General features: G+C 43.9%; 9 protein-coding genes and 1 non-coding gene across 10 annotated transcripts, besides 1 other annotated feature; 7 read left to right on the plus strand and 3 right to left on the minus strand.

Annotated features, from left to right (window-relative positions):
* Nucleotides 1-2,810: 2,810 nt before the first annotated feature.
* Nucleotides 2,811-5,696: a mobile genetic element (Ty3 relic copy).
* A 588-nt stretch (nucleotides 5,697-6,284) lies between these two features.
* On the plus strand, nucleotides 6,285-6,356 carry LALA0_S04e08416r. Its single transcript has one exon. It is a non-coding gene; the product is annotated as a tRNA-Gln (tRNA).
* A 1,068-nt stretch (nucleotides 6,357-7,424) lies between these two features.
* Nucleotides 7,425-9,011, plus strand: MSK1 (LALA0S04e08438g1_1; the record flags this gene model as incomplete). Its single annotated transcript, XM_022772941.1, has 1 exon — nucleotides 7,425-9,011. One exon carries the CDS (start codon nucleotides 7,425-7,427, stop codon nucleotides 9,009-9,011), a length of 1,587 nt encoding a protein of 528 aa, XP_022628356.1.
* A 251-nt stretch (nucleotides 9,012-9,262) lies between these two features.
* RNH201 (LALA0S04e08460g1_1) lies at nucleotides 9,263-10,198 on the plus strand (the record flags this gene model as incomplete). Its single annotated transcript, XM_022772942.1, has 1 exon — nucleotides 9,263-10,198. The coding sequence occupies one exon, from the start codon at nucleotides 9,263-9,265 to the stop codon at nucleotides 10,196-10,198; it is 936 nt and encodes a 311-aa protein (XP_022628357.1).
* A 974-nt stretch (nucleotides 10,199-11,172) lies between these two features.
* On the plus strand, nucleotides 11,173-12,588 carry LAT1 (LALA0S04e08482g1_1; the record flags this gene model as incomplete). The annotated part of the gene is made up of 1 exon (XM_022772945.1): nucleotides 11,173-12,588. One exon carries the CDS (start codon nucleotides 11,173-11,175, stop codon nucleotides 12,586-12,588), a length of 1,416 nt encoding a protein of 471 aa, XP_022628358.1.
* A 1,319-nt stretch (nucleotides 12,589-13,907) lies between these two features.
* Nucleotides 13,908-14,090, plus strand: TOM7 (LALA0S04e08504g1_1; the record flags this gene model as incomplete). The annotated part of the gene is made up of 1 exon (XM_022772946.1): nucleotides 13,908-14,090. One exon carries the CDS (start codon nucleotides 13,908-13,910, stop codon nucleotides 14,088-14,090), a length of 183 nt encoding a protein of 60 aa, XP_022628359.1.
* Nucleotides 14,091-14,376: 286 nt separating this feature from the next.
* On the plus strand, nucleotides 14,377-15,300 carry FLX1 (LALA0S04e08526g1_1; the record flags this gene model as incomplete). Its single annotated transcript, XM_022772947.1, has 1 exon — nucleotides 14,377-15,300. One exon carries the CDS (start codon nucleotides 14,377-14,379, stop codon nucleotides 15,298-15,300), a length of 924 nt encoding a protein of 307 aa, XP_022628360.1.
* A 365-nt stretch (nucleotides 15,301-15,665) lies between these two features.
* Nucleotides 15,666-16,567, minus strand: LALA0_S04e08548g (LALA0S04e08548g1_1; the record flags this gene model as incomplete). The annotated part of the gene is made up of 2 exons (XM_022772948.1): nucleotides 15,666-16,234; nucleotides 16,534-16,567. 2 exons carry the CDS (start codon nucleotides 16,565-16,567, stop codon nucleotides 15,666-15,668), a joined length of 603 nt encoding a protein of 200 aa, XP_022628361.1.
* A 493-nt stretch (nucleotides 16,568-17,060) lies between these two features.
* Nucleotides 17,061-17,732, minus strand: CSM2 (LALA0S04e08570g1_1; the record flags this gene model as incomplete). Its single annotated transcript, XM_022772949.1, has 1 exon — nucleotides 17,061-17,732. The coding sequence occupies one exon, from the start codon at nucleotides 17,730-17,732 to the stop codon at nucleotides 17,061-17,063; it is 672 nt and encodes a 223-aa protein (XP_022628362.1).
* A 382-nt stretch (nucleotides 17,733-18,114) lies between these two features.
* On the minus strand, nucleotides 18,115-20,376 carry FKH1 (LALA0S04e08592g1_1; the record flags this gene model as incomplete). Its single annotated transcript, XM_022772950.1, has 1 exon — nucleotides 18,115-20,376. One exon carries the CDS (start codon nucleotides 20,374-20,376, stop codon nucleotides 18,115-18,117), a length of 2,262 nt encoding a protein of 753 aa, XP_022628363.1.
* A 2,658-nt stretch (nucleotides 20,377-23,034) lies between these two features.
* Nucleotides 23,035-25,431, plus strand: ASG1 (LALA0S04e08614g1_1; the record flags this gene model as incomplete). Its single annotated transcript, XM_022772951.1, has 1 exon — nucleotides 23,035-25,431. The coding sequence occupies one exon, from the start codon at nucleotides 23,035-23,037 to the stop codon at nucleotides 25,429-25,431; it is 2,397 nt and encodes a 798-aa protein (XP_022628364.1).
* Nucleotide 25,432: the final 1 nt, after the last annotated feature.

A 25,432-nucleotide genomic window follows, 5' to 3' on the forward strand; every position in this document is an offset into this window, starting at 1 on the left:
TTTACACGTGTATTTCACGTTATTGAGACAACCAGTAGAGAATGGAGGGAGTATTATCTACTGAGAGCGTCAGCGATCAGTAGAGAAATTGTATGGGTAGCTTTTAACTGAGAGCGTCAGCGATCAGTTGAGAAATTGTAAACGTAGCACTAAGTACTGAGAGCGTCAGCGAACAGTAGAGAAATTGTACGGGTTACTTCCAACTGAGAGCGTCAGCGATCAGCAGAGAAGCTGTAATAGTAACTAGCACTTACGTACTGAGACCGTCAGCGATCAGTAGAGAAATTGTACGGGTTATTGTCATCTGAGAGCGTCAGCGATCAGCAGAGGAACTGTAATCGTAACTTTCAACTTATCGCTGACGCTCTCAGTTGACTGTATAAGTAGCACTTACTACTAAAGGCGTCAGCGATCAGCAGACAAACTGTAATGGTAAACTTCAACTGATCGCTGACGCTCTCACTTGATTGTATAAGTAACACTTACTGTTGGGATTGGTAAACTATATGGTTCAGTGCTGATTACGTAATCAGACACATTAGTCCAAATGACATATATAGCGCTAAGGCGAAATATACCAATCCTAAAGATATGAACCAACAATACGTCAACGCTATGCAGGATTTCCATCAAGTAATTCGTACTACTGGCTGAGTTCCAGAACGTCACCTACTGTTTGCTATTGTTGCTCCAAAAATCGATTGAATATCCGTGGTTTGGTCAAAGAGAATGTACCAAACTTATAACCAAAAGAACTGCGTAGAAATAAGTAGAATCCATAACCATAACCATTCACTTAGAGCAAATCATGACTGAGCAAACGAAGCAGTTTAATTCGAACTCTGCTGACGTAGTCGAGCCTCAATACTTAGGCGTCAGCCATTAATCGTTTAGTTATACTGTAAACATTCTTTTCTGAGATTTTCAGCGACCAGTCGTGAAATTGTACCTTCATATCACCTACTGAGAGCTTCAGCCAGAAAGAGTATTGATAATCTTTAAGTGAGAGCGTCAGTGATCTGTAGAGAAATCGCATTGGTAACTCTCAACTGAGTGTCAGCGATCAGTTGTTAAGTGTTTAGCTAGTCCAAAGTCCTCCTCTGCCAAGTTCTCTACCGAAGGCGTTAGTGATCAGTCATGAAACTCTGTTGATGACTTTGAATTGAAAGCGTCAGCAAAGTTGGTTAATTGTACATGAAGCTCCATCTACAGATCGCTGACGCTCTCAGTAGAGAAACTGCGGGCAACTTTCAACTGAGTGTCTCAACGAAAAGTTAGTTAATCGCACTTGAAGCATTCCCTACTGAAACCTTTAGCGATCAGTTGATTAAATGTATTGTAACTATATTCTGTTCCTTAATTGGAGCGTCAGTAATTAGTTGTGAATTGTTGGGCTATACTATAAGTTTATCCACTATTCTTAAATGAGAACGTTCGCGCTCAGTCTAGAAATTATTTAGCTATACTACAAACCTTCTCTGCTGATAGCGTCAGCGATCAGTAGAAAACTGTATGGGTTACTTTTAATTGAGAGTCTCAACGATCAATTATTTAGCTATACTGTAAGTATATTATCTACTGTTTAAAAGTGAGAGCGTCACCGATCAAACAATTTATTGTACAAGTAGCTTACTTAAGGCGAGTGTTACCGATCAGTTGAGGAACTGTGTCAATAACTTTCATATAAGAGGATTAGCGATTAGTTGTGAAATCGTTTAGCTATACTGTAATTATAATCAACTGTTCATAAATGAGAGCGTCAGTAATCATCTAAGAAACTGTATAAGTAGCGTTACCTACTAACATTAGCTTTCAGTTGATTAATTATACTAGAAGTATCTACCGAGTGCGCCAGCGATCAGTTGTTTAGCTATACTAGAAGCCTTCTCTACCGAGAGCATCAGCGATCAGTTCTGAATACTAATAATCATCAATGACTCCCGATTGTTCAATTTTACAAGTAGCTTATTTAGAATTCCATAAGCGATAGCAGTTATTCAATTAGCTGTACTCGTTATCAAAGGCCTTTTTATCGAGAGCGTCAGTGAGCGCGTCAGCGGCTAAAAGTTGCCATGACAATTATTGAACTAATCCCCAACGCTCTCAGTTGTTTAGCAATACTAGTTACCACAGCTACCGAGCGTCAACAAAAGGTTGTTTTACTTGAGTGGTATTCTTTTAAACTACTCAGAGCACCAGCCATAACTTGCTTAATTCTTTAGCAACCTTTTCAACTTAGAGTGTTAGTGCTTAGTTGCTCAACTGTTTAGCTATATTATAAGCAATATTCACTGAATGTGACACCCATTACTTGCCAAGCTGTTTTTTTTAATGTCTCAACTATTTACAACGGAGAGCATCAACTGAGAACGTAAGCGGTGGGTGTTCAGATATAAAACTAGTTTTATCAATGATTTACACTTAATCACTGACGCTTATGCTTATAGTCACCGCCGACACTCTAGTAGCCTTCTCTAATAATCACAGATGAGAGAGTCAGCAATCAATCGTTTATCTATACTAGTAATCATCGCTACTGGGACCGTCGGCGATAAGTTGAATTATTGTATTGTAAACTTTCTCAATGCTTCACAACCGAGTATCAACTGAAAACGTCAGCGAACAGTTAGTTGGGGTATACTAGTGGACACCGCTGTAGCTCTCGTAGCTTCCTCAACCATTCAGAATTGATCGCTGTCGCTCTCAATCGTTTTGCTGTACTAGTGACTATCGCTGTTGCTTTCAACCGCTCATACTCCTAGCCATCGCAGACGCTCCAAATTATTCAATTTCACCCGAAGTCTTCTCAACTAGTGAAATATTTTCTGTTCGTTGTGTTCTACAACAGTCACACTCTCTGTAATCCTTGAGATCCTCTCTGTATGCCCACTGGATCTTTCTTTGATTTACTGATCTCTTCTGTGCCTTGTCGCAGATGGTAAGTCTAATTCAAAAGAATTTTCATTTATTCTTTTGACTTAGTGGTAAGGATCCATATAAATCAGTTGTGTTTTCTGGTATGGTCTTCTTGAAGTATGCATGTCATAGTCTCTTTCCTAAAGTGAGGTCTAAATTCCTTTACTTTGCATTCCTCAATATTTCTATTCCAATTTGATTTTATCGAAGTGGCTTTTTCGTCTAGCTCTGATTTCGCGACTGACTCAGGTGTGCTTACACTTCTGGCTTCTAATGGTTTGATTGTTTTTAACGGTGTTGGATTGAGTCGGCACTCTCAACCAAGAAATAATAATTTATCCCGTGTTTCATGTTGCTTGAGTGTCTCATTGCATCGTCTCGTTCTCCCATCGGTCTCTAGGCGTTTGCTCAATGATATTGTTTGCGTAATTCCCAATCGTTTGACATGAATCTGATGTCCCTGCAGCTTGTTCCTGAAAACCCATGGTGAGCAAATATGAATTTCAACATCAGATAAACGATCCATGATCCACCTATTCGGCATGAGATCAATTGAAAAATCAACCCACCACCAGTAGAATCATCAATCTGGTAATCCTGGGATAAAGTCCACTGATAAGTCACAGTGTCTTATTGGAATCAATAATGGCATTTTTTTTTTAGGGTCGTTGAGTCTTCATAAACTCAAGTTCTCGCAGCGCTATTGACTGTCTTCGCATGTATGATGTGGTAATTATGATAGACTTCATTCAAGGGGTTTCATGAAACGCTTGGGGGCCTTTGCTCTTCGGAACACGAATCATCTTTGTACGTGAATTTCTCACGAAACTCCAAACAGTTTTAATCTCCTCTTGTACTTCCTGAAACCACTGCATTTGTGTTCCCTATTAACTTTAATTACTTTAGATCTGTAGCACCCAAAGCATCACTCTTCCCGACCACGACCCAATTCCCTGGATCTGTTTTCGAAATGTTCCAAGGACATTCAATTCTATTGCATATTCGACCCTTGAAATGGCATCCTGTCTCCTAGTAAAACTCAAAATCAAATTGGTATTATCCCAGTGTGTCACTTGGTTTGCGCATATTCTTTAGTGCAAGTAGACTACGACAGTCTCTATTTCAACAGAATTCTTCTCATCTGTAGTTCACAAGCATCGGTTTGTCCATCAAAGGTTTCCAAAGTGGTTTCGAGGATTATTCTTGTGATGTAGCCCACGCCTCTTCTCTTCAATAAGCCCAATGATGAGTTTTGAGCAATGTGGTGAACTTTCGATAATAGACTACTGGCTTCAACAGTGTACCAAAACTCTACTTTATTTGGCAAAATGGTACTTCTTCGATTTGGCAATGGATTGTATTTCAAAATCTTCCCAAGTTTCCTCCAAGTGCCCCCAATGTTCCTCCTTAGAACTTGAGAATGTAATGTGTCATCAAGATAGACACAAAAGAATGTGAATCTCAGAACTGATACGCACTAGGTATCAAGTGTGGAGAGGATTTGTGCATCGTCTATTTAAGTCAGTAATGCTTCAACGTGTACTTAAAAAGTTGAATCCTCTCCTCCGATAGTCAACACACCTTCCATCGGTATCGTCCTTCTCCTTGACTAGCACAAATTGATGAGCTATGGAGGTGTTATGAAACCCCTAAGAGTAAATCTTCGATCATTTTGTGTACTACGCACTCAATCTTTGGCGTAAGTCGATGCGATGCATCCGCGGTAGTCTTCCGTTCAGCTTGATGTCAATGCTTCTCCCACCAAAATTTTCCTTTTCCTGTGTGGTGAATCTTCCAATATTGACCTACAACGATTGGGTGTGATATGCCTTCGGTTACTTATGCATCGATCTCATAATTCGTAAACTGCCAATCGAACTTTACCTTTGGAGCACGTTCAGTGAACGACATTTCTTTCGATACCACACCTGGAGTGAAGAATCCCAATATGATTTTAAACGTAGATCTTCGATAAAATCCGCAAGTACGGAATCAAAAAGTCTAGCTCTCTTTAAAATCCTGAATTCTTGGGTCTGATTTGTTTTATACTGTTTTTGGTCCTTTGATTTTTTTAAGTGAATAACCAATACCTCGCGAAACTCGCCTCGCGTAACTGGCGATGGTCTTAGATCGGAAATTTCTCAGAGAGTTATCTGTTTGGTCTTCCGACAGTTCTTATCTAATGGCCAGGCTTTCTGCACCGAGGACACAGATTCCGTTCGATACAATACTGCGTATTCTTCTTTGCTGAATTCCGGCTCCGGAAGTGACTTTTCTTTGTCCCAAACTCATCGATTTCCACAGCATCCTCATTTCTGATCCCATACGTTCTTCCTTTTTCTGAATAAAACTCTCCCAACTTTTCAGTACTTGCAACAGCGTATTGAATGGCTTCAAACAAGCTCGGTGGTGATTCGATTCTAACATCCTGTGTTATGGCATCCTTTAACCCTGCTGTGTATACGTTTGCGACGTAGAGATCTGGTAAAGCCCTGTCTCGGCTAAGCAGCCAATAATCTAAGAAATCCTTTACTCTAGGTCCTTAGTAAACCTGTCTGTCTCAGTGTGATCCATTTCTTGAATACTACAGAGGAAGCCAATGATGCTCTATACGTCTTTATGAGAGCGTGGATGAAGTTGTCGAACAGCAACATATCTGGATCTTCCTTGGATCTCGCAAGGTTTGTGTACGAGCATAGCCATAAAACTGCTTCCTCTTGTATATTCTCCAAAAGAGTTGCAATCTTCATTCGATTGTAGGTTATATGTTCAACATCCAGGGGAGATTCAGTTCAATCAAGAACGCATCAACTGTATCTGCATCGCCTGCAAATATGGTGTCAAGCTGGGTAAGCTCGTAGGCTGTCACAGCTGCACTTGTTGCTCTTATTTCAGTGTGAGATTATATGCTGCATTGTTTTGGCCTATTCTACCGACGCTACCAAATGTGATCCGAAGGAAAGGTGGGTTAGCGAGAACTTCGACTTATTTGAGTACGAGAATGGTCTGGAGCTTTTTAGTTCTTATGTATGATTCTCTACTTGACCTCTTTACGCATGAGATGCCCGTTGCCTGAGGGGCGATGACCCCGCCTTTTTTGCATTTTGAAATCTGAGCATAAAGAGTTCCATTCTTGTGAGATTCATCGATCCTCCCCTACATTTGACCATAAGGATCTTATCTCATTATCAAGTGTGTCTTCAACGTCTTGTCATTATCTTCTGCAACATCTTGTTATTGTCTTGATGGGTTGCCTTCACAGGCTCTTGTGATCTTCTTAATATGTCATATATTATAAGACTTACTGATAACATATGACATCTTGTTTTCCTAATATTAGGCCTAATTCTGTTAAATATCAACAACCAGGTTTTATAGTGTAGTGGTTATCACTTTCGGTTCTGATCCGAACAACCCCGGTTCGAATCCGGGTAAGACCTTTTTTTTTCGAAGTCGACCAACCAGTTTCGTTACCCGAACTCTGTTTCTCGTGTCATATAAAAATCAAATCTTTCTCTGTAGAACTTAACCTCTTCCTCTACATGTTCTTCTTCTCCAGACACTAACTCTCTGTCTCTCCAAGCCCATTGTGAAACTGTACTGGCCAACAGAAGTTGGCATATTTTCTCACAATGGGTTTTCTCTTGTTACCTGTTCGCGAAGATGATCATCAATTACTGCGTTATCGTATTGAGACTGTTTAATTACAGTAATCGGAAAACATCTATTAACACACGACTGAGCGAAAATGAACACTTTAGCTGGTGCGCAGGGCCGGAAAACGCCCATCAAATCTCGTAGATGAATAGGTCAGCCAATGCTGTGTAAAAGTGTAGAAAAGCAATGCTCTGTTTAACTGTAGGATAGCTGTGCGGTTCGGGAACGCTTCGCAAGACGTTGTAGAATTGAAGTTTAGAGAACCAGCCTATAGCACAGAACACTCACAAACTGTTCACCACAACAGGTTGCGAAATCATGACATTCAATCATTTGCTTCTTTTGGTACTTGTACTTGTTCTCACGTCCAGTGTGTCAAAATGCCAATTGGCGTCATTAACATGAAAAAGTTCAATAAACTGGCAGAATGCGCACTCGGCAGGAAATCAACTCACGAAGGGGGTCCTCACCGTTGTAGTCCGAAGATTAGTTGATGGTAAAATAAATGCCAAAGCTTGCACTATTTGGTGTAGTTTACTCTTGGATTTGGCATCACTCTGGATTTTTGAGCTTCTTGCAAGATATCACTTTTTACCATCACTGTCGAACAAAAACCAAAAAAAACGTTTAGTTCAGGTTAGCGAATAACCCTAAGCTAAAATGGGTTACGCGCTCCAATACCACAGATTCAGAACAAAGATCAGGTCATTCTATAGTGCTGAATTCGTCTCAAATCCATACCACACGTGACCCCAAAATTATCATAACCGGTTTAAAGATCCATCATTACAACCAATTGCTTGCCCATTGATGTGCTCGATGCCCTCACGACTCCGGAAAAAGCACCAAAAATGCTGGGTCGTTCACTCACATCAAGGCTTCGAGCTGCCTCTCGATCTTTACAGACCCACCACACCGTGGATTTCACCGCAAGAAACGAAGCCATCTCACAGAATCAAAACTTGTTCTACCCATCTCTGTCAAAGCTCGAGGCAGCGACCTCTTCCATAGCGCACTTCAAGCAAAAATATGCGAATTTGAAGACCGACGACACGAACGCCAGGGAAGTTCTGCGTGCACGAATCAGTTCGATACGTCTGGCAGGTAAAAATATGTGTTTCATCGATGTAGGCAATGCTCAGAACTCCACGCAACTGATTCTCAATTACAATGTGATGCTCCAACACACCCACGATACCAAAATCCCGCCATTGACAAAAGAGGCATTTTTCCAGCACGTCCAAGGGTTGAAACCCGGCGATCATATACAGGCCCCAGGGTTCCCAGGTCTTTCACAACGAGAGCGCACGCTGTCGCTGAAATGCACTCAGATGGTCCAAATTCTTGCACCAGCATTGCAAGCGTTGCCTCCCAAATTGAATGACCTTGTGAAACGCAATCAAAACCGTGCTTTGGATTATCAAGTGAATGGATACACCTCCTTGATCACACGGCACCGAATCTTATCTGCAATTCGTGAATTTCTCAATTCTCGATCATTTTTGGAAGTCGAGACTCCGATTTTGTCACCAAAATCTAACGGCGCTGCGGCTCGGGCTTTCGTGACGCGCGCACAAAGTACCCAGAAAACTCTTGAATTGCGAGTCGCACCGGAATTATGGCTCAAACGATTAATTGTTGGCGGATTGGATCGCATTTATGAAATCGGCAAAGTATTCCGTAACGAGGGCGTCGATGCAACTCACAGTCCAGAGTTCACTACGTTGGAGTTTTATCAGTCCTACGCATCCATGGAGGATTTGATTGCACTCAGCGAAAAACTCTATATGCATGTCTTGAACAGCGTCGATACTCCGATAGCACGGAAATTAAAAGACGCTTTTGAGAACAATGGTACCAAATTCAACCGTGTTGAGTTCTTACCCACTTTACTACAGGAGACCGGCGTGGATTTGCGAAACGTGGACCTTTCGAACTCCGACGATATTGAAGCGGCTTTTTCTTCCAAGGGGATCAACATCGAAGCAAACGGAAAGTCCCCACAGCAAATCCTGAACATTGTATGTGGCCGTTTCATCGAAACCAAACATTGCATGGGTATGATACCTACTTTGATATATCATCACCCCACAATCATGTCTCCCTTGGCAAAGGGAAACCCGGATGACAACCTATTTACGAGCAAACGGTTTGAAGTATTTATACATGGCAAGGAGTACATTAACGCTTATGAGGAGGAAAACTCGCCAGTTTTGCAATTGCAGAAGTTCATAGCTCAGCAGGAAGCCCACGACAATTACGGTGACGACGAGTCCCTGGCGGTGGATACCGGCTACGTGGAGGCAATGAAATGGGGGATGCCCCCCATTGGTGGATTTGGCCTAGGTATTGACCGATTATGCATGCTTCTAACGGGAAACTCAAGGATAGAACGAGTATTAAGTTTTGGCACGATAGATGACGTTGAAAGACAATAAAGTTCAGGCATATATGTAGTATTCAGATTTTGTAGCATTCCAACTATAGCATTTCAGAAGATTAGATGTTGACCTTCAAATAGTTGTCAATGGAGCTTTCTTTGAAATTCTTACCTGTTAGCTCCTCGAGATTGATCTTTGAATTAGTATATATATTGTATATAAGGAAGTTGTCAATTTCATTCTTACATTGAATTACCAATGCCGAAGCATAGAGAGATCAATTGAGCGTTCTCTACATTACTGTAAGAATGGCCACACCTATGAAGTCTGGAATTGACCAGACCTCGCTAAATTTAGAGGCTTCTTTACCGCCTACTGTCGTTGAGTCAAAGGATTCTTTACACACGCGAACCTACTATTCTGAAGTTCCTAAAGCTATAAGAGAGTCTAAAACACCAGTAATACTTGGTGTTGATGAAGCAGGACGTGGACCGGTTATTGGACCCATGGTTTATGGGATAAGTTATTGTACGAGAGAATATCAAGACGAAATTTTGAAGAAACGTTACGCGTTTGACGACTCTAAAAAACTCACAGATCCGGTTAGAAGGGACCTTTTCCATCGTATGTACACCGGAGAGATTGATCAAGTGGGCTACGCAACGACTTGTATCACTGCTTGCGATATTTCAAGTGGTATGTTGCGATTTCCTCCGGAAAAGAACTATAACTTGAATAGTCAGGCCCATGACGCGACAATGGCTTTGATAAGAGGTGTGATAGAACAAGGAGTTTCCATTGAACATGTTTACGTCGACACAGTGGGTCCCCCAGCTTCATATCAACAGAAACTGGAGTCCAATTTCCCAAATATCAAATTCACGGTGGCTAAGAAAGCAGATTCGTTATATTGTGTGGTGAGTGTAGCAAGTGTTGTTGCCAAAGTGACCCGTGACGTTTTAGTGGATTTACTCAAGACTAGTCCAGATGAAGTTATAGGTTCTGGGTACCCTTCGGATGGGAAAACCAGTGAGTGGTTAAAATCGAATAGAACTGAGCTTCTGGGATGGCCTTCTCACATGGTTCGATTTTCTTGGCAAACGGCTCAGACTTTGCTGGACAAGAGTACGGATGCTGTTGCAATTGCGTGGGAAGACGATTTCATAGGGAAGGGCTCGCAATCAATGTCAGCGATGTTTTCCGCTCCACCAAAGGCTGTGACATTGGATAATTGGTACGAATAAGGGCTACAAATGAGAGGACGACAAGCATGACTGAACAATTGAGAGCATCAGCGATCAGTTGTGGCCGAAGAGGTTTGTTGAGAGCATCAGAAATCAATTAAAGAAAGACTGCGACAAGCCTACTTTAACATTTGAGAGAACGACAAGCATAGGAGATTGATTGTGAAAATGAAGATGGCTATTAGCAGCTCAACTAATCGCTAGCATCAGCGACCACTCTTGAATGAAGAGGAGTGCGAGCAAAATTGAAGTTTCAGAGTACCAGCGATCAATTAAGCAAAGAGAACTACAAGAGCGCTCAAGGGAGACCACCAATACTTGAGAGCGTTCGCGATTTACAAGCACCATCAACCAATGTGAAACTGTATATGCCTACTTCAATCCCACCAAAATGCTACTTCCCGCCAGTTTCGAACTACAGATCACCAAACCACCACCTCGTACCAGAAGACCCCCTCCACTCCCGCCTCTCATTGGTCGTTTGCATTGTTTCTGAAAAAACCCGTCTAAAATTTTTTTTCAGCCTTTCTGAAGAAAACTATGCTCTTACTATAAAAGGAGAAAGATCGATAGAGGGGGTCCCTATATATAATATGGGAATGGTGGAAAAAAGAGGTTGATTGAAAGACCCTTTGAATAAAAGATATCTCGAAAACGAGAGAAACGAGAGAAAAACGAGGATAAAGGCGTTTTTGAATTGAAATAGTGGCAAAATAGCATTACAGCCTTGAAGAGCAGTGCTTGATTGACATATACAGAAAAATTCAGAGTCGTGGGGTAACCAGAAGAAGTGATACACTTGTTCTAAGTTTTTGCGAACTTCCAGGAATTTTTGCGTCCATTTTCCATTAGAAACTGGATATTTTGACATTCTGATACTTTGTGAATAAACTCCAGACCAATACGATCATTTTGATAGTGGTTTCGTTCTTGGATCTTGACTAATAATAATAATAATAACCATTTCAACAACAATGTCTGCTTTTCTACGCACGATCCCTACCATCAGATCGTCCGTTCTGCGGTCTGCAAAACTGCAATTGAGAGCGTACGCCTCGTACCCTCCCCACACCGTGATCGGAATGCCCGCTTTGTCCCCCACAATGACGCAAGGAAGTTTGGCCGTGTGGTCGAAAAAAGTGGGTGACTCGTTGGAACCCGGCTGTGTCTTGGCCGAAATCGAAACCGACAAGGCGCAAATGGAGTTTGAATTCCAAGAAGACGGGTTTTTGGCCAAGACTTTGGTGCCGGAGGGCGCCAAAGATTTGCCAGTGGGCAAGCCCATCGCCGTGTACGTCGAAAACGAAGCCGATGTTGCTGCTTTCAAGGACTATACCGCAGAGGATTCTGGTGCCGGTGCTGAACAATCAGCTGGCGCACCCGCTTCTGAAGCTAAACAACCTGAAGAAGGTGCCAAGAAAGACGAACAGTCTGCGTCCAAGTCTTCTGCTACTGGTACAAAGAAATCAAGCTCTGGAGCCCCAACCGACAGAATCATCGCATCCCCATTGGCCAAGACCATCGCTCTAGACAAGGGCATTTCGCTCAAGTCCGTTACCGGAACCGGGCCCAACGGTAGAATCACCAAATCCGACGTGGAAGAGTACTTGAAGAAAGCGCCTGCTTCTGCTTCTTCTGCTGGCGGTGCCGCTGCCGCCCCAGCCGCCGGTACCTCTGGTCCTGCTGCTCAGTACGAAGACATCCCTATCACTTCCATGAGAAAGATCATTGGCGACCGTCTATTGGAATCCACCTCTGGCACTCCAGCGTACATCGTTTCGTCACAGATATCCGTTTCTAAGCTCTTGAAATTGAGACAGTCTCTAAATGCCTCGGGCAAGGACCAATACAAATTGTCCGTCAACGATATGCTCATCAAGGCCATCACCGTGGCTGCACAAAGGGTTCCTGATGCCAACGCGTACTGGATGGCTGCTGAAGGTGTTATTCGCAGATTCAAAAACGTGGACGTGTCTGTGGCAGTCGCCACCCCACAAGGTTTGCTAACTCCAATTGTCAAGAACGCCGACTCCAAGGGCCTGATCTCCATTTCGCAAGAGATCAAAGAATTGGGCAAGCGCGCCAAGATCAACAAGTTGAAGCCCGAGGAGTTTCAAGGTGGAACCATCTGCATCTCTAACCTCGGAATGAACAACGCCGTTTCCTTCTTCACCTCCATCATCAACCCTCCTCAGTCCACCATCCTGGCCATCGGTACCGTGCAGAGAGTACCCGTCGAAGACGCTGGCGCCGAATACGGTTTCTCTTTTGACGACAAGATGAACATCACCGGTACTTTTGATCATAGAACTATTGACGGTGCCAAAGCAGGTGACTTTATGAAGGAGCTCAAGAAGGTGGTTGAAAACCCACTTGAGATGCTGTTGTAAGAGACAGAAGTCTTCAAAACTTTTTGAAATATTCTTAGCGAATCCCCATCATCCGTTCAAGTGCAACATTGCGCCGCGTTCCTGTAAAATATACGAAGGGTTGGGTACAAAGAAACTAACCTTCACCATCCGTTTCTCAAATAGCTCAGGTTCGAAGAAATAATGTTTAAAGACAATTTCACTCGTGAGTCATTGAGTTGGCAGGTGTGGATCTTCGCAGCTTCTCTAGTAGATACTCTTACTATCAAAAACCATCTGCTATTTATTCATAGTGTATTATTCTAACGTTACAGGAGAAAGACAGAGGACGCATGTGATAGTCACATGCGAGATTCATTGTTCAGACATAGGCAATGAGTAACTCCAGTAAGTGCCAAAGGCATTCAGTAACTGGGTAAGTAAGCAAGCAGGGGCAACGCCTGAATATAATGGCAGGCGCTCATAAGAATTATGCAGGATACGAGTGAATTACGGAGGTTCCACACACTGTGCGATTTATGATGCGGCTGGTACCCTAGTTCTAAACAGCGCTTTTCATTACATCTAGATTACCTAGAGTCCTCAGAAAGCCTTCAAGAGGGCACATTCGATGTCTGTAATGTGAGAAATTGAGGAATTTAATGTTTCATCTCGCCTATATAAAAACGAAACCAAAAAAGCTCCATCAAGGTGGGAGACACCTGAATAAAACGACCGACACTCACGGAAATTGTATTTGCTACCCTTCACTGTTGAAGATTGTCGTAGACATTTTCCCTCTCGAATTCTGACGCTGTCGTTGTATCACGTGCTAATGATCACTTTGGTATTGTCTGACGCCAGATAGAGAAAAGCTTAGAAGAAACGATGTACATCTTTATGTAGCCTTGGAATTGGTTATATGAGTTGTGAGAATCTGAGGTTTCCGACGTCACAACCACCAGTGAGCAGTAGCTTTCAGCAATTCTGTCACGGTCATTGTCTGACGCCTGATTTGTGGAAAAAAATCAGACAGAAACGTCCATGAAAAGTAAGCGAAGGAGGGAGACATGGGAGGTGTCTCTACTAGCGTCGTGAATTGAAGTTATCCCATTCTGCCTAGTTGTTTAATAAGCTTTGAACGTAGCGATAAACAAACACGTGATAGTCACATGATTGCAATTTTTGTCGCTCACGTTCCATGTCATAATTAACGGGAGGAAAAGTTGTTAAATGACCTCTATAATATTTCACCAGAATCAAAGAAAGCTAACCAATAGGCGTCTACAACTCGCTTTTAAAGTATCATCTCTTGTACTTTAATCGCTGAGATCTCCTCTCTGTTCACACAATCATCAGTCATGGCGTATCTTCCTTCTTTTATTTTGAGCGATGAGTCCAAAGAACGCTTCAGCAAAGTGTTCAGCTTATCGCAAACCGTTGCTCACTACGGCTGGTTACCATTTGTGCTATATCTTGGATGGGCCCACACTGCCAACAGACCAAACTTGTTTAGTTTGTTGAGCCCCCTACCAAGTGTTTGAACTAGAAAGATTAGAAAGAAAATTGAGGGCTGTCTGTCTAACAACGATTCGCCCACATATTAATGTAAATGATGTGTTGCTTGTATATATGAGTAATGAATGAATTGAACCATTCTGTTTAATATCGTTGCCAAGCTGTGTTTGCTGGTGTCTTCGATTCTTTCTTCGTTCCGTTGTCACCTGTAGTTAGGATAGTCGATGGGTGTGTAAGCATCATCAATCAGCATCTCCATCCTGCACATTTCAAAGCTGAGCAAAACTTTACTAATTCCACATTTTCTGGCAAATGCAACATGGTACACCACTCCAAAGAGAAATCGTGGCGGGGCTTACAGCGGGAACTGTGACTACGATCGCCACTCACCCGTTGGACTTGGTCAAATTGCGTCTTCAGCTCTTGGCTACTTCCAACTCAGCTCTAGGCTACACCGATGTGGTGAGAAATATCCTCAAAGAAGCACGAATTCACAGCAGCATTGTGAAAGAAGCATACCGTGGACTCGGTGTCAATCTGGTGGGCAACTCCGTGGCATGGGGCCTTTATTTCGGACTCTACCGTTTTTCAAAAGATACGGTCTACAGACTTTGGATAGATCAAGATGCTCACAATAGAACGTCGTTCCAAAACGACAGTCAAATGGGTCCACTTCTGTACCTCACGTCAGCAGCGTTGAGTGGCGCTGCAACCGCTTTACTCACAAATCCAATCTGGGTAGTCAAGACCAGAATCATGTCCACAAGCACACATGCTCAAAGGCGCTACAAATCGACCCTAGATGGAATTTTTAAAATTTACCAAAAAGAGGGACTGACTGGGTTCTGGAGAGGATTGGTGCCATCGATATTTGGTGTGGCCCAGGGTGCCATTTACTTCTCAGCTTACGATTCCTTGAAGCATCGGTATTTTGCCAGCAGGAACATCAAAGAAGAACAAAAACTGGGGAACTTCGAAAACATCTTACTAACGTCTATGAGCAAAATGGTCTCAGTATCAGCCGTATATCCGCTGCAACTACTCAAATCGAACCTGCAAAGTTTTGAAGCTGTTGGTAACGAGGCATCCTACAAACTGTGGGCCTTGGTTGGCTCCATATATACAAAGGATGGCGTGAAAGGCTTGTACAAGGGTCTTGCTGCGAACCTCGTGCGTGCCATACCGTCAACATGCATTACGTTCTGCATTTATGAGAATTTGCGCCATCTGTTGTAGGAGGTCTTGACGCGCTTTCCCAAGACAAAACAAGCGTTCATTGGCGGCATCAATATGACTCGAGTTCTCCGCTTTTCCAAGCCCACACCATTTCACAGCATCAGGACAGTCTCACTGAACTTTCATCACATATACAGCATTATTCTTATTTATAAAGAGTCTGGTTAAGCTCACAGTAGAGATTCGTGCCCTTGGCCAAACAGAGTTGCAAAAGCGGCACCTGTACGAAACGGTTTTATACCTATCTAAAACGTCTCAAGATGCTAGCAGTAAAGGTTTCCAATTTTATTAGTTTTAGTTATACAAAAAACTGTAGGACTGATATGATTTGTAGACTTGTTCTTTTACACAACAATTCATGAAATTTAGTAACCGAGAGTGGCCAATTTTTGAGCAACCTCAGATTCGGCGTTGGCAGCGTTGGCAACAAGAACCTTCTTGTTGAAGGCCTTCTTCTTGGCGTAGTATTCGGCGGATCTAACCTTTCTCTTCTCTTCCAACTTGGAGACAACATCCTCGTATTTCCAGCCGACAGAGGAAGACAACTTACCTAGAGTAGTGAACTTTCTACCTGGCTTCAATCTCAAGACTCTCAAAGCTTGTGGAACCACGACTCTCTTCTTCTTGTCGTATGGAGGTGGGACACCTTCGAAGACCTTCAAACGTTCCATGGCAGCCTTACCACGGGCAGTCTTGTGAGAAACCATACCACGGATAGCCTTGTACAAGATTCTGGAAGGAGCTCTGAAATGGAAAGGACCACGAGTCTTGTTGAAACGAGTAGCCTTTCTCAAGTAGTCGTGGTACTTCAATTTGTTTCTGAAGAACTCACCGGAGATGTTCAAAGCTTCGGCTCTGACAACAACGATCTTTTGGCCGTTCAAGAGTTGCTTGGCAACAGTTGAGGCCAAACGACCTAGCAAGTGACCCTTACCTGTAGAAAAAGAATGAAAAGTTAGTATATTTTTCTCGCTTGCTTGTATTCGCAGCGGGAGGAGACGCGCTACGCGGGAATAAGAAATGCTGACACTAGGTGGTATTCATGTTGAGCAATACGTGGATGTTGCTTTTGTGCTCTGCATCACTCTGCTGCAATCCACATCAAATTTCCACCATGTATGTGTGTCGCAATCATTTCTTGTTCGTCGATATCGCATTAACACCATTTTGGTCGCATTTCAATCCCGTTTCGCGCATTCTCACGCCCTGGTTTCCTCTCATAATATAACGTACCATCAATAACAACAACTGGCTCGAAAGAAGACATCTCTATTGGTTGTGCTTAGTTGTTTCTGCCACTAGAGTCGAATAATTCAATGTTCAAATTTCAACTAGCTTTTTTCCATTACCCACAAACCAATAGTTAGAGATTCGGCATTGAGACTGACGGGACCATGTCCATGCGGATACGAACTGCCTGGCTTCCAGACAGAGCGTCGCGTAGGTTCCAGACGGAGAGCTAGACAGGGCACTGGAAGGACGCACACTGGGGCTAGACAGAGATTCACCAACCGATACTGCGGAGACCAGCACGCCAGCGTACTGGGCTCGACAGAGGCGCTAGACAGAGAGCCTACCCGTTAGCCAGGTTGGAGCGCTCGGGCTAACTGTGGTTGCGCGAAATTTCGAGATACCCACGCAGAAAAAGCGACGCAATTTTTTCCAAAATCTCTATTTTCTGAAACTTTCCCAAACCAGACATCACATGACTCTACCAAATGTCTGGGTGCAAGAATTGAAAAAGCAGTCACAAACTAGATTCAGGTTGCTATGTCTATGACAGAATCGGCATAGAACTTCATGACGTATGCAGAGAGAGAATTGTAGTTTTGAAAAAACGGTCCTCCTGACGACTTATGTCGTTTTTGAAGCGGTAGGTGGGAGGATTGCTGGTTATCATGGGACAATGGTGGTGGCGGTGCTTGTCGGGGTGGGAACAGAAGGATCGTGCGGGTACCAAAATCGTCGACGTTGCCCAGCATACGTAGTCGCAACATGATATCTTTTAAAGACCGATGGGCATGCTGTTGGTCCTTCAAAGCCGTGTTTCTAAAAATCACATCGAGTCCGTGCACTAAAATGAGTGTTTGGAACCCATTGGGGGCCGAGTTATGGCACGTTTCAGAACGTTGGAGCGCGGATCGCGCCGCAAACACGGATCGCGATATTTGGCCCACCGTGCTTGTAAACTCGTCCATATCCAGACTAGTCAGCACGCGTACATTTTCAAACAGCGCAGCGTGCTCCTGAGGTGGCAACAATTCACAGAACTCTGCTACGGGGAACCGGTCTATGGCAGAAACGAAAAACAGCGTCTTGGTTGCATCTCCATTTTGTTGTGTCAAAAAGTCCGCCATCAACCTCGAGATGTCACGGTCATCCGAGCTGTAGCATACACACAAGTTAGAATTGGGAAGCTCATCGATTGCCATTCTCAGCGTCTCAAACAACACTGATTGTCCCTTAACAACAGCGTATGGGCGTCTCTGCTCATCTTGGTGTAATATATTGTTCTATAAGGTAAACCCGACGTTCACGTATAACATGACTCTATCGGTGCAAATTTCCCAGCCACGTGACCTCGGGGCTTGATAAAATGTCATGTTATCGTATAATTCTATTTTATTACAATGTTTCGTGTCTCGTTCCTGCTTCATGCACGGACGATCCTTGCAGATGAAAAAAGAAAAAACAAACAAACAAAGAAAAAGAATAATGGCCCGCCGAGCCTTTCAAAGGGCATAGACGGTCAAATAACTAGTCTCTATAGTTAACAGAAGATGCCTAGACTCGGAACAGCGAACTCATTCTCCCTCATCTATGATCATCAACCACGCTGATTTTTGCGCCCTCTATGTCCAGCATCAAATCTTTGACGCCCTTTGACGCATCTTTGCCGTGATTCTTGATCGGAGACGACACGAACTCTGAATCCTTGTCACCGTTTGAGTGTTTGTCAGGCTCCACAGAGCTGCCGTTTATGTGTAAGGTGGGCACTTGGTTTCGATCCTGTGCCATGCGGCCCATCTGGGGACCTTGTTGAAGAATTCGTGGCGCTTCGTTATTGCTGGCATGACTTTGTGCAGCGGCCTCCTCCATGGCTCGAAAACCAGCCGGAGTGTTGTTTACAGAGCTAAATTGCAGCAAGTTCCACACGCCGGGAGAACTTTGCGCGGTCTGTGGCAGCGTCTGTCGTGTTGAACCTCTAGTGTCAACATTCAATTGAGGTGCATGTGTTCCGTCCGGGGAGCGTATTTGCTGCCCGCTGCCACGCTCTGGTGTATACGCCTCCATAGCTGTTATGTGGAATGGTCTAGTGGGCGACCGTAGTAAGGAATCCTGGGCTGGAGACAGCCGGGATGCCGTGCTTGGTATACTGCTGCCAATTTGGATATGCGAAGTAGGAGGACGCGTTGTGGGACGCGGCAGTGTGGGATATCCAGAAGATGACGACTGTCTCGCTGGAACATTCAATGGCGGATGCATTTGCGGCGAAGGAGGCCTTCCTGTGGCTATTGGTGACAGAGAAGACGCAGGTGGTAGATTGGTCGGAGGATGCAACGAGGCATATAAATTCGCGGATGATGGTGAAGGGTTTTGACCGTTCTCCTGTGAAACATGGTAAGTTCCTGAAATCGTCGATCGTTGTGGTTCTACTTGTGAGTGGCGTTGATTTTGATGTTGATGCTGATGCTGGTGTTGTGCCTGTACGTCTTTGAAATTGTCGACAGTGGTCTCTTGGGACCTTTGCTGATGCTGGTGGTCAAACTGCGCCTTTTCTGAGGAATGCAGCGACCGACGTTTTTGAGTCTGTGACTCTTCCTCATCTTGATCTCCAGAAGACTCTCGATCAACAGCACCCGCACCTTGACGTGGCAGGGTATTAAATTTTGTCATATGCAGCTGTAATTGGCGAGCCACTGACGATCCTCTCCTCACTTTGGAAATTTTGCCCGACTGCCACTTATCCATGAAATCCTTTTGATAATCCTTACTTATGCGCCATTTCATACCTTTGCCCGGCTCATTGGGCTTTCGTGGGACTTTTTCAAACGCCTTGTTGAGTGAAAGATTATGTCTAATGGAGTTTTGCCAACCGGTCTTCGCATAACGATAGTAGGCAAAGTTTGAAGAAATGTACTTGTAGATGTCAGCAAGGGATAATACGCCTTCAGGGTTCGAAAGAATGGCTTGTGTGATCATGGTGGCATATGAAAAGGGTGGTTTGACGTTCTTATTCTCCTCGCGGGACAAATCTGAAGCGGCATCGTTTGTTCCAGAAAAGCCGGGGTCCATTACGGCACCGTAACCGGCTCCCATCTGAGGGGACGTATATGATCCTCCGGCGGAAGCAGCAGCGTACGGATTCTCATAGGAATTGTACATGCGAAACGCTTTTACCGCATTTCGAGGTTGTGATACACCTCGCAGCAGATCTTGCAGAACAGGGTTTGTTGTTGTGGCCCCATACGTTGCATTTAGCTTGGGGATGAGATGATCCAACGCCTGCTGATCAACGAATGGACCACGGTCTGGCAAAATAAACATCATTTGCGTGCCTCCAATGTCTAATATGGAGCCTGATTGCAATTGCACTGGATCGGCCTGCGGTCCGGCAGCGACACGTTTGAAATCCACTTTGGCCCCGTTTCGACCTTCGACCTGTAATTCCCAGAACCCGCCGTTGAGATTGTACTTGATCGAAGCATGCTTACGGGAGACTACTTTAGCTGGTCCCAAATCTATATCCACGGTATGATCCTGAGGATCGGTATTACGACCGATACTCAAAGCGAGATGTTTTACATAGAGAGTCCAATTGCGGCCTGCTATCTTTGCGTAGGCTTGGACCTCGGTTGCCAAATTGCGTTCATTTGAATAAACATTTGCGACCGTGGTAGGTTGTTCTGGGGTGGCCAGCACCGAGATCACTGCATCTATCAGGTCCTGAGGAGAGAAAGGAATTATGTTAGTAACAAGGCCATAATGTGCGCGAAAAAGAATAAACCGGAACCAAAGGATGTAAAAAAGGCACCATGCGAGCCGCTTGAAATATGTGAAGTCCCTAGAGCTCATTCCTTTGAAGGTCCACCATTGCCGGATTTGCCCTTCCGCAACCCAGATAAATTTATTTCCTCAACATACTTGATTTTGCTGTGTGCTGCCCATTTCTTGGCCCATGATAGGTGCACTTATAAAGGGTCCAATTCAAACGACACCACGCACTTTCCTGGACTTTGAAGTCTATTGAGCCTGGTTCAAATCTGGAAAAGAAGCTCTTCTAAGCGCAAAACAAAAAAAGGGCCGAAAGCCAGTCAGAGTATTCGAAGCGATTAATGTCCACTAATCCTTCCCTTCCGCTTACAATATGTGTTTCCACCCAATTGTTCTCACCGACTGTCCAAACTCTTTTACCTTTATTCCTGCTTAAATTTCACTTCAAAGAGGGAGTAGAAACTAGTCAAATTAGAAAAAATGAGAGGTGAAATAAGAATATCGAGACCGGGTCTTTCACACGCTAACGTTTGAGGTTGATCCACCCAACGTTCTTGTGCTTGTCAATTATAGCCGCCGAAGTTTATCCGTCAACTTGCAGCGGTAGGCCCACTATGTATTTGATGATTGTTGTTGACTTAGTTTGAGTTTGTCAGTAAACATTTGATGACTGTTTGTTTTGTTTTTGTTTGTTGACAACTGTAGAGTGGGGCACTTCTCACGAAGTGAAGGGAAGAGTTTCGATAATGATGATTTTGGCACTTGTGCAGCAGTGGTAAGTCCAAGCTTGGAAGAGGTGTACAAATGCTGTTTTAGGGCTTAGTTAGCGGAGTTTTTCAAGGTCAAGAACTTGTATATTTGTGTATAAGTGGAAATTGTATGTAAATACGACTCCAGCTTTGTAGGTTAATGGGTATGATGTCGGAGGAAGTAGGGAGAGCAGAATCAAGATTTGAATTCGGAACACAAGCTTTGAACCTCATTCAGAAGCGAACCAGGGGGTTAAGGTGACAATATGTGCGAGTATAGCCTGAAGTCACGTGATGTGGGTATTTTCCGAAGATTTGACGGACACGCTGGATAAAAGTGATAAAAGTGAATTACGTGTGAGTGTCCGGGAGTATAGGAGAAGAGTGGGAGAAAGGGTCCCGGAAAGCGGGTTTGTTTATGGGATAGGGATAGCACTTTTCAAGCAAGACAAAATGACTGCCAGGGGTTTTAAAGCTGCTGTTTACGCTGTGTCATAGTGTACGAATAAAACAACGCATTGAAAAGCGGGTATGTGAGGGCGTTTTTAGTGAGGGCGTGCTGGGTGGTTAGTAGGTAACGAGCCAGCAAGTGTTATGTCTCATTACCTTCTCGAGAATTCGGATCACGTGCTGGGCTCATGAAATTGAATTACCTATACTCTCAAATTGGAATCACACCCGGATGGCCTGAGTGTCCGGAACGCCATTTCCATTCCATACCCAGGCATCTGGTTGTGAGTTCTTACTGTTTAGGGGACGGTTCTATGGCTCGGCAATATTTTGTTCTACTGATACAACCCTGAAAGCCAAAAGCTTTGCAGATGGATGGATATGAACAACTCATTACTGCTGTAGTGGCCATTTTGCGTCTGGTCACGTGCCTATTTGATATCCATACCTTAGAGGCGGATCTGGTATCTCAATTTCAACGTAACAGTGCGCTCCTCTTGTTTAAAGCATCATCGAGGAACTTGGACGTGGATGTGTGGGAAGAAACCCACAGAAAAAGTCTCATTTCATAATTAGTCCGCTTGAGCTGGCATACAACGGCTACCGAAACCCCTTTATAATGTATCCCAACCAAGTAGTCTCTTCAAATGTACTCTGTACAATGCTCCTCTATTTTAGCACCCGCCCTTTTTGACACATTAAACTCCGGCCTTTTCCATATCACTTCGTCCTTAGTTGGCACGCTCGATCACTTCGTACTTGGTTGACACATTGGATCATTTTCAACTCCTCACGCACTTGTGCGACATTTGTTTCTCATTGCCGTACCATGTCATACCATCTTTTCCAGAAAGGCAAGGAACTCAGAGGCCCCCGCGAATTTTAAGATAAATGCTCAATTGTTATCGAAAAGCCTCACTTGCTGTTCACCTTCTCTAAATCTGCCAAACCGATATGAATTTCCCTCTCGATAATTCGTAACCCGGGAAACAATCACACCTCTCCCCGTTGATGTTTTCCATTTCATCGCATAATACCAAACTTCTTAGGAGCTTCGTAAGAACTTCTTTTACGAACTTCACATCCCAGGCTTCCCCATAAAAATAAAATCGAAAAATCACGCTCTTCTAAATATCTCTATGAATTATCTCTTCCGTCTCGATCATTCTCGAGCAATGTTGTAGCACATCACCAATGCGATTCTTAACGACTTCTTGTCTCTCGTCTCTCGACCCTTCTCGCTCTCATTCTAGTATAGCCTACTGCAATCTGGAAAAATGCCTCAAGCTAACTGGAAAATTAATGTCCTGGTGAAAAATCGCATCAAAAAACGCATTTCATAGGGAACCCTACTTGAATGTATATAATCTGATAGGACAACCGGTTGTGAGTTCGATACAGTTGGTTTTGAGTGTTGATGTGAGACGCATTCAATGGTTCTACATTAGTCGCAGCAGCTTTTTGTTCAATAAGGCTTGACCCATCATCATTCAATTAGGATCGATTAGAGAGCTCTTAGCTCCATATAATTAATAACAGGATGCTGGAGACGACGCAACATAAACGTCGACGTGTGACTCGCGCTTGCGACGAATGCCGTAAAAAAAAGGTCAAATGCGATGGACAACAACCGTGCATACATTGCACAGTGTACTCGTACGAGTGCACTTACAACCAGCCCAGCAAACGGGCTTCCTTGAGCCAACAACCGTCTTTTAACACTCCGGTAAATTCAGAAAGCAATGAAACGACAACGACCGGTGGCGGTGGTGCACCTTCACCTTGTGCTCGAACCTCACGTTCCAACTCGAATTTCACAAGGCTCTCAAGACACGCACAACTGCACACCCTCACAAAATACCAGACTTTTTTCTCCCAAATTTTCCCACAGATGGGTCCCATAGAGACTCTGGACGTCAACGCCTTTGCTAAGGCGTTGCTGAAAAATAACGGGTTCGCCAGAGCTGTCCAGGAAGTCAGCAACGAGCGTAATTTTGGCTCCCAGGAAAGTCCGTACGAGCTGGAGTCTCCAGGGATCGGTTTGGGAAATGCTGGAATGGCGGGCACAGGGGCAACCCCAGAGCTAAATTCGGATGTCATTGAAGGTATCGACGGCTCCATACAATCGAAAGAGGGACGAGAAATCAAAATTATACTTCCTCCGAAATCTGTGGCTTTACATTTTATCCATGTAACGTGGGAGCAGTGTTGCGTGCTTTTCCGATTTTATCACCGTCCCAGCTTTATCGCAACTCTGGACAAACTCTACGAAACAGATCCTCACGAGTATTCTCATGAGCAAATGCATTTCCTGCCCTTGTGTTATAGCGTGATGGCTGTGGGTGCTCTTTTTTCAAAGTCCGCTCAAAAATCTTCGACTGGTACTTCCGAGAACAGCACCAGCTCGCCGAATCAATTCATGCAAGACGAAGGCTACAAGTACTTCATAGCCGCACGCAATCTTATTGATATCACGAATGCTCGAGATCTGTATTCCATACAAGCGATTCTCATGCTTTTCATCTTTCTACAGTGCTCGGCCAGACTGTCTACATGCTATACCTATATCGGTGCAGCGATGCGGAATGCATTACGCGAAGGAATGCATCGGAACTTAAATGCACAAACCCAAGACTACAACCCTATTGAAATTGAAATGCGGAAACGTCTATTTTATACCATCTACAAAATGGACGTCTACGTAAACACCATGCTTGGTTTACCAAGAAGCGTTTCACAAAGGGATTTCGATCAAGCCTTCCCGGCTGAACTGGCAGACGAAAACATAACAGAAACTGGCCTTCATTTTGACCAACAAGGTGATATTTTGTCGTCTTCAGGAATTGCCAATCATCATACTAAGCTCATAATGATATTAGATAATATTGTCGCTGAGCTGTATCCAGTCAAGAAGACGAACAATCTCATCTCACATGACGTAGTCACACAACTTGAAATCAAGCTGCGGCAGTGGTTAGATAACCTGCCGCCAGAATTGACTCCTGGCGTGAATGACGTACCAGCAAAGTATGAGAGGGCAAACCAGCTCTTACACCTATCTTTCCTTCAAGTACAGATTATCCTGTACCGTCCCTTCATTCATTATTTGTCTGCGATACCCTCATCTAAGACCGTTGACTCGCTTTCCATTCAAAGGGCCCGAAATTGCGTGTCGGTGGCTCGCACGGTGGTGAAGCTTGCTAAAAAGATGATGGAGAAAAAAACTTTGACGGGATCGTACTGGTTCAGCATATACACCATTTTCTTTTCGGTTGCTGGATTGATTTTCTATTTGCACGAAGTTTCTCCTACCGATGAGGATGGAGAACAGGAGTATAGCGAGATTCAAACCGATGCAGAAATGGGTAAAAGCGTGTTACTCTATTTGAAGGATACTAGCATGGCGGCTGCGAGGACGTATAACTTGTTACACATGCTTTTCGAAAAGTTCAACTCAAAGACTATAAAATGGAGCCATGTAAAGCAAGATCAATACACGGCTTCATTTCCTAATAACGGTTCTATACCAGAGGGAAACGAATCGATTAATTTAGCGGATGGGCCAAATCCATACAATTTAGAAACGAGTAATCTTGATTTGCTGGCCTTTGAGAACCCTACCGATAATGCATTACAGAACAACGCAACATTGTCGGGGGTCAACACTATGAACACGGTAAACACGTCTGGTATGCTCATGAATAGAGACTACGATTTTGGGGGCGATGTCATGGAAATGGACAACTTTTTCGACATAGGTGGTAGCGTGGAATCTGACGACAAGTCTCTCGTGCCGCAGACATCAGTCGATGATTCTAAAAAACCTAAAGACCCCACTGTTGAAGTGGCTGCATCTGATTCATACGTTCCTGGTGCTTTCGATCAGCTAGAGGTGCAGTTATTTGGAAGGTATTTACCGCCTTATATGTCTCAGTAGC

This window comes from Lachancea lanzarotensis, scaffold LALA0S04 (genome assembly GCF_000938715.1).
Source record: "Lachancea lanzarotensis genome assembly LALA0, scaffold LALA0S04, whole genome shotgun sequence".
In the NCBI taxonomy this organism is placed as follows: domain Eukaryota; kingdom Fungi; phylum Ascomycota; class Saccharomycetes; order Saccharomycetales; family Saccharomycetaceae; genus Lachancea; species Lachancea lanzarotensis.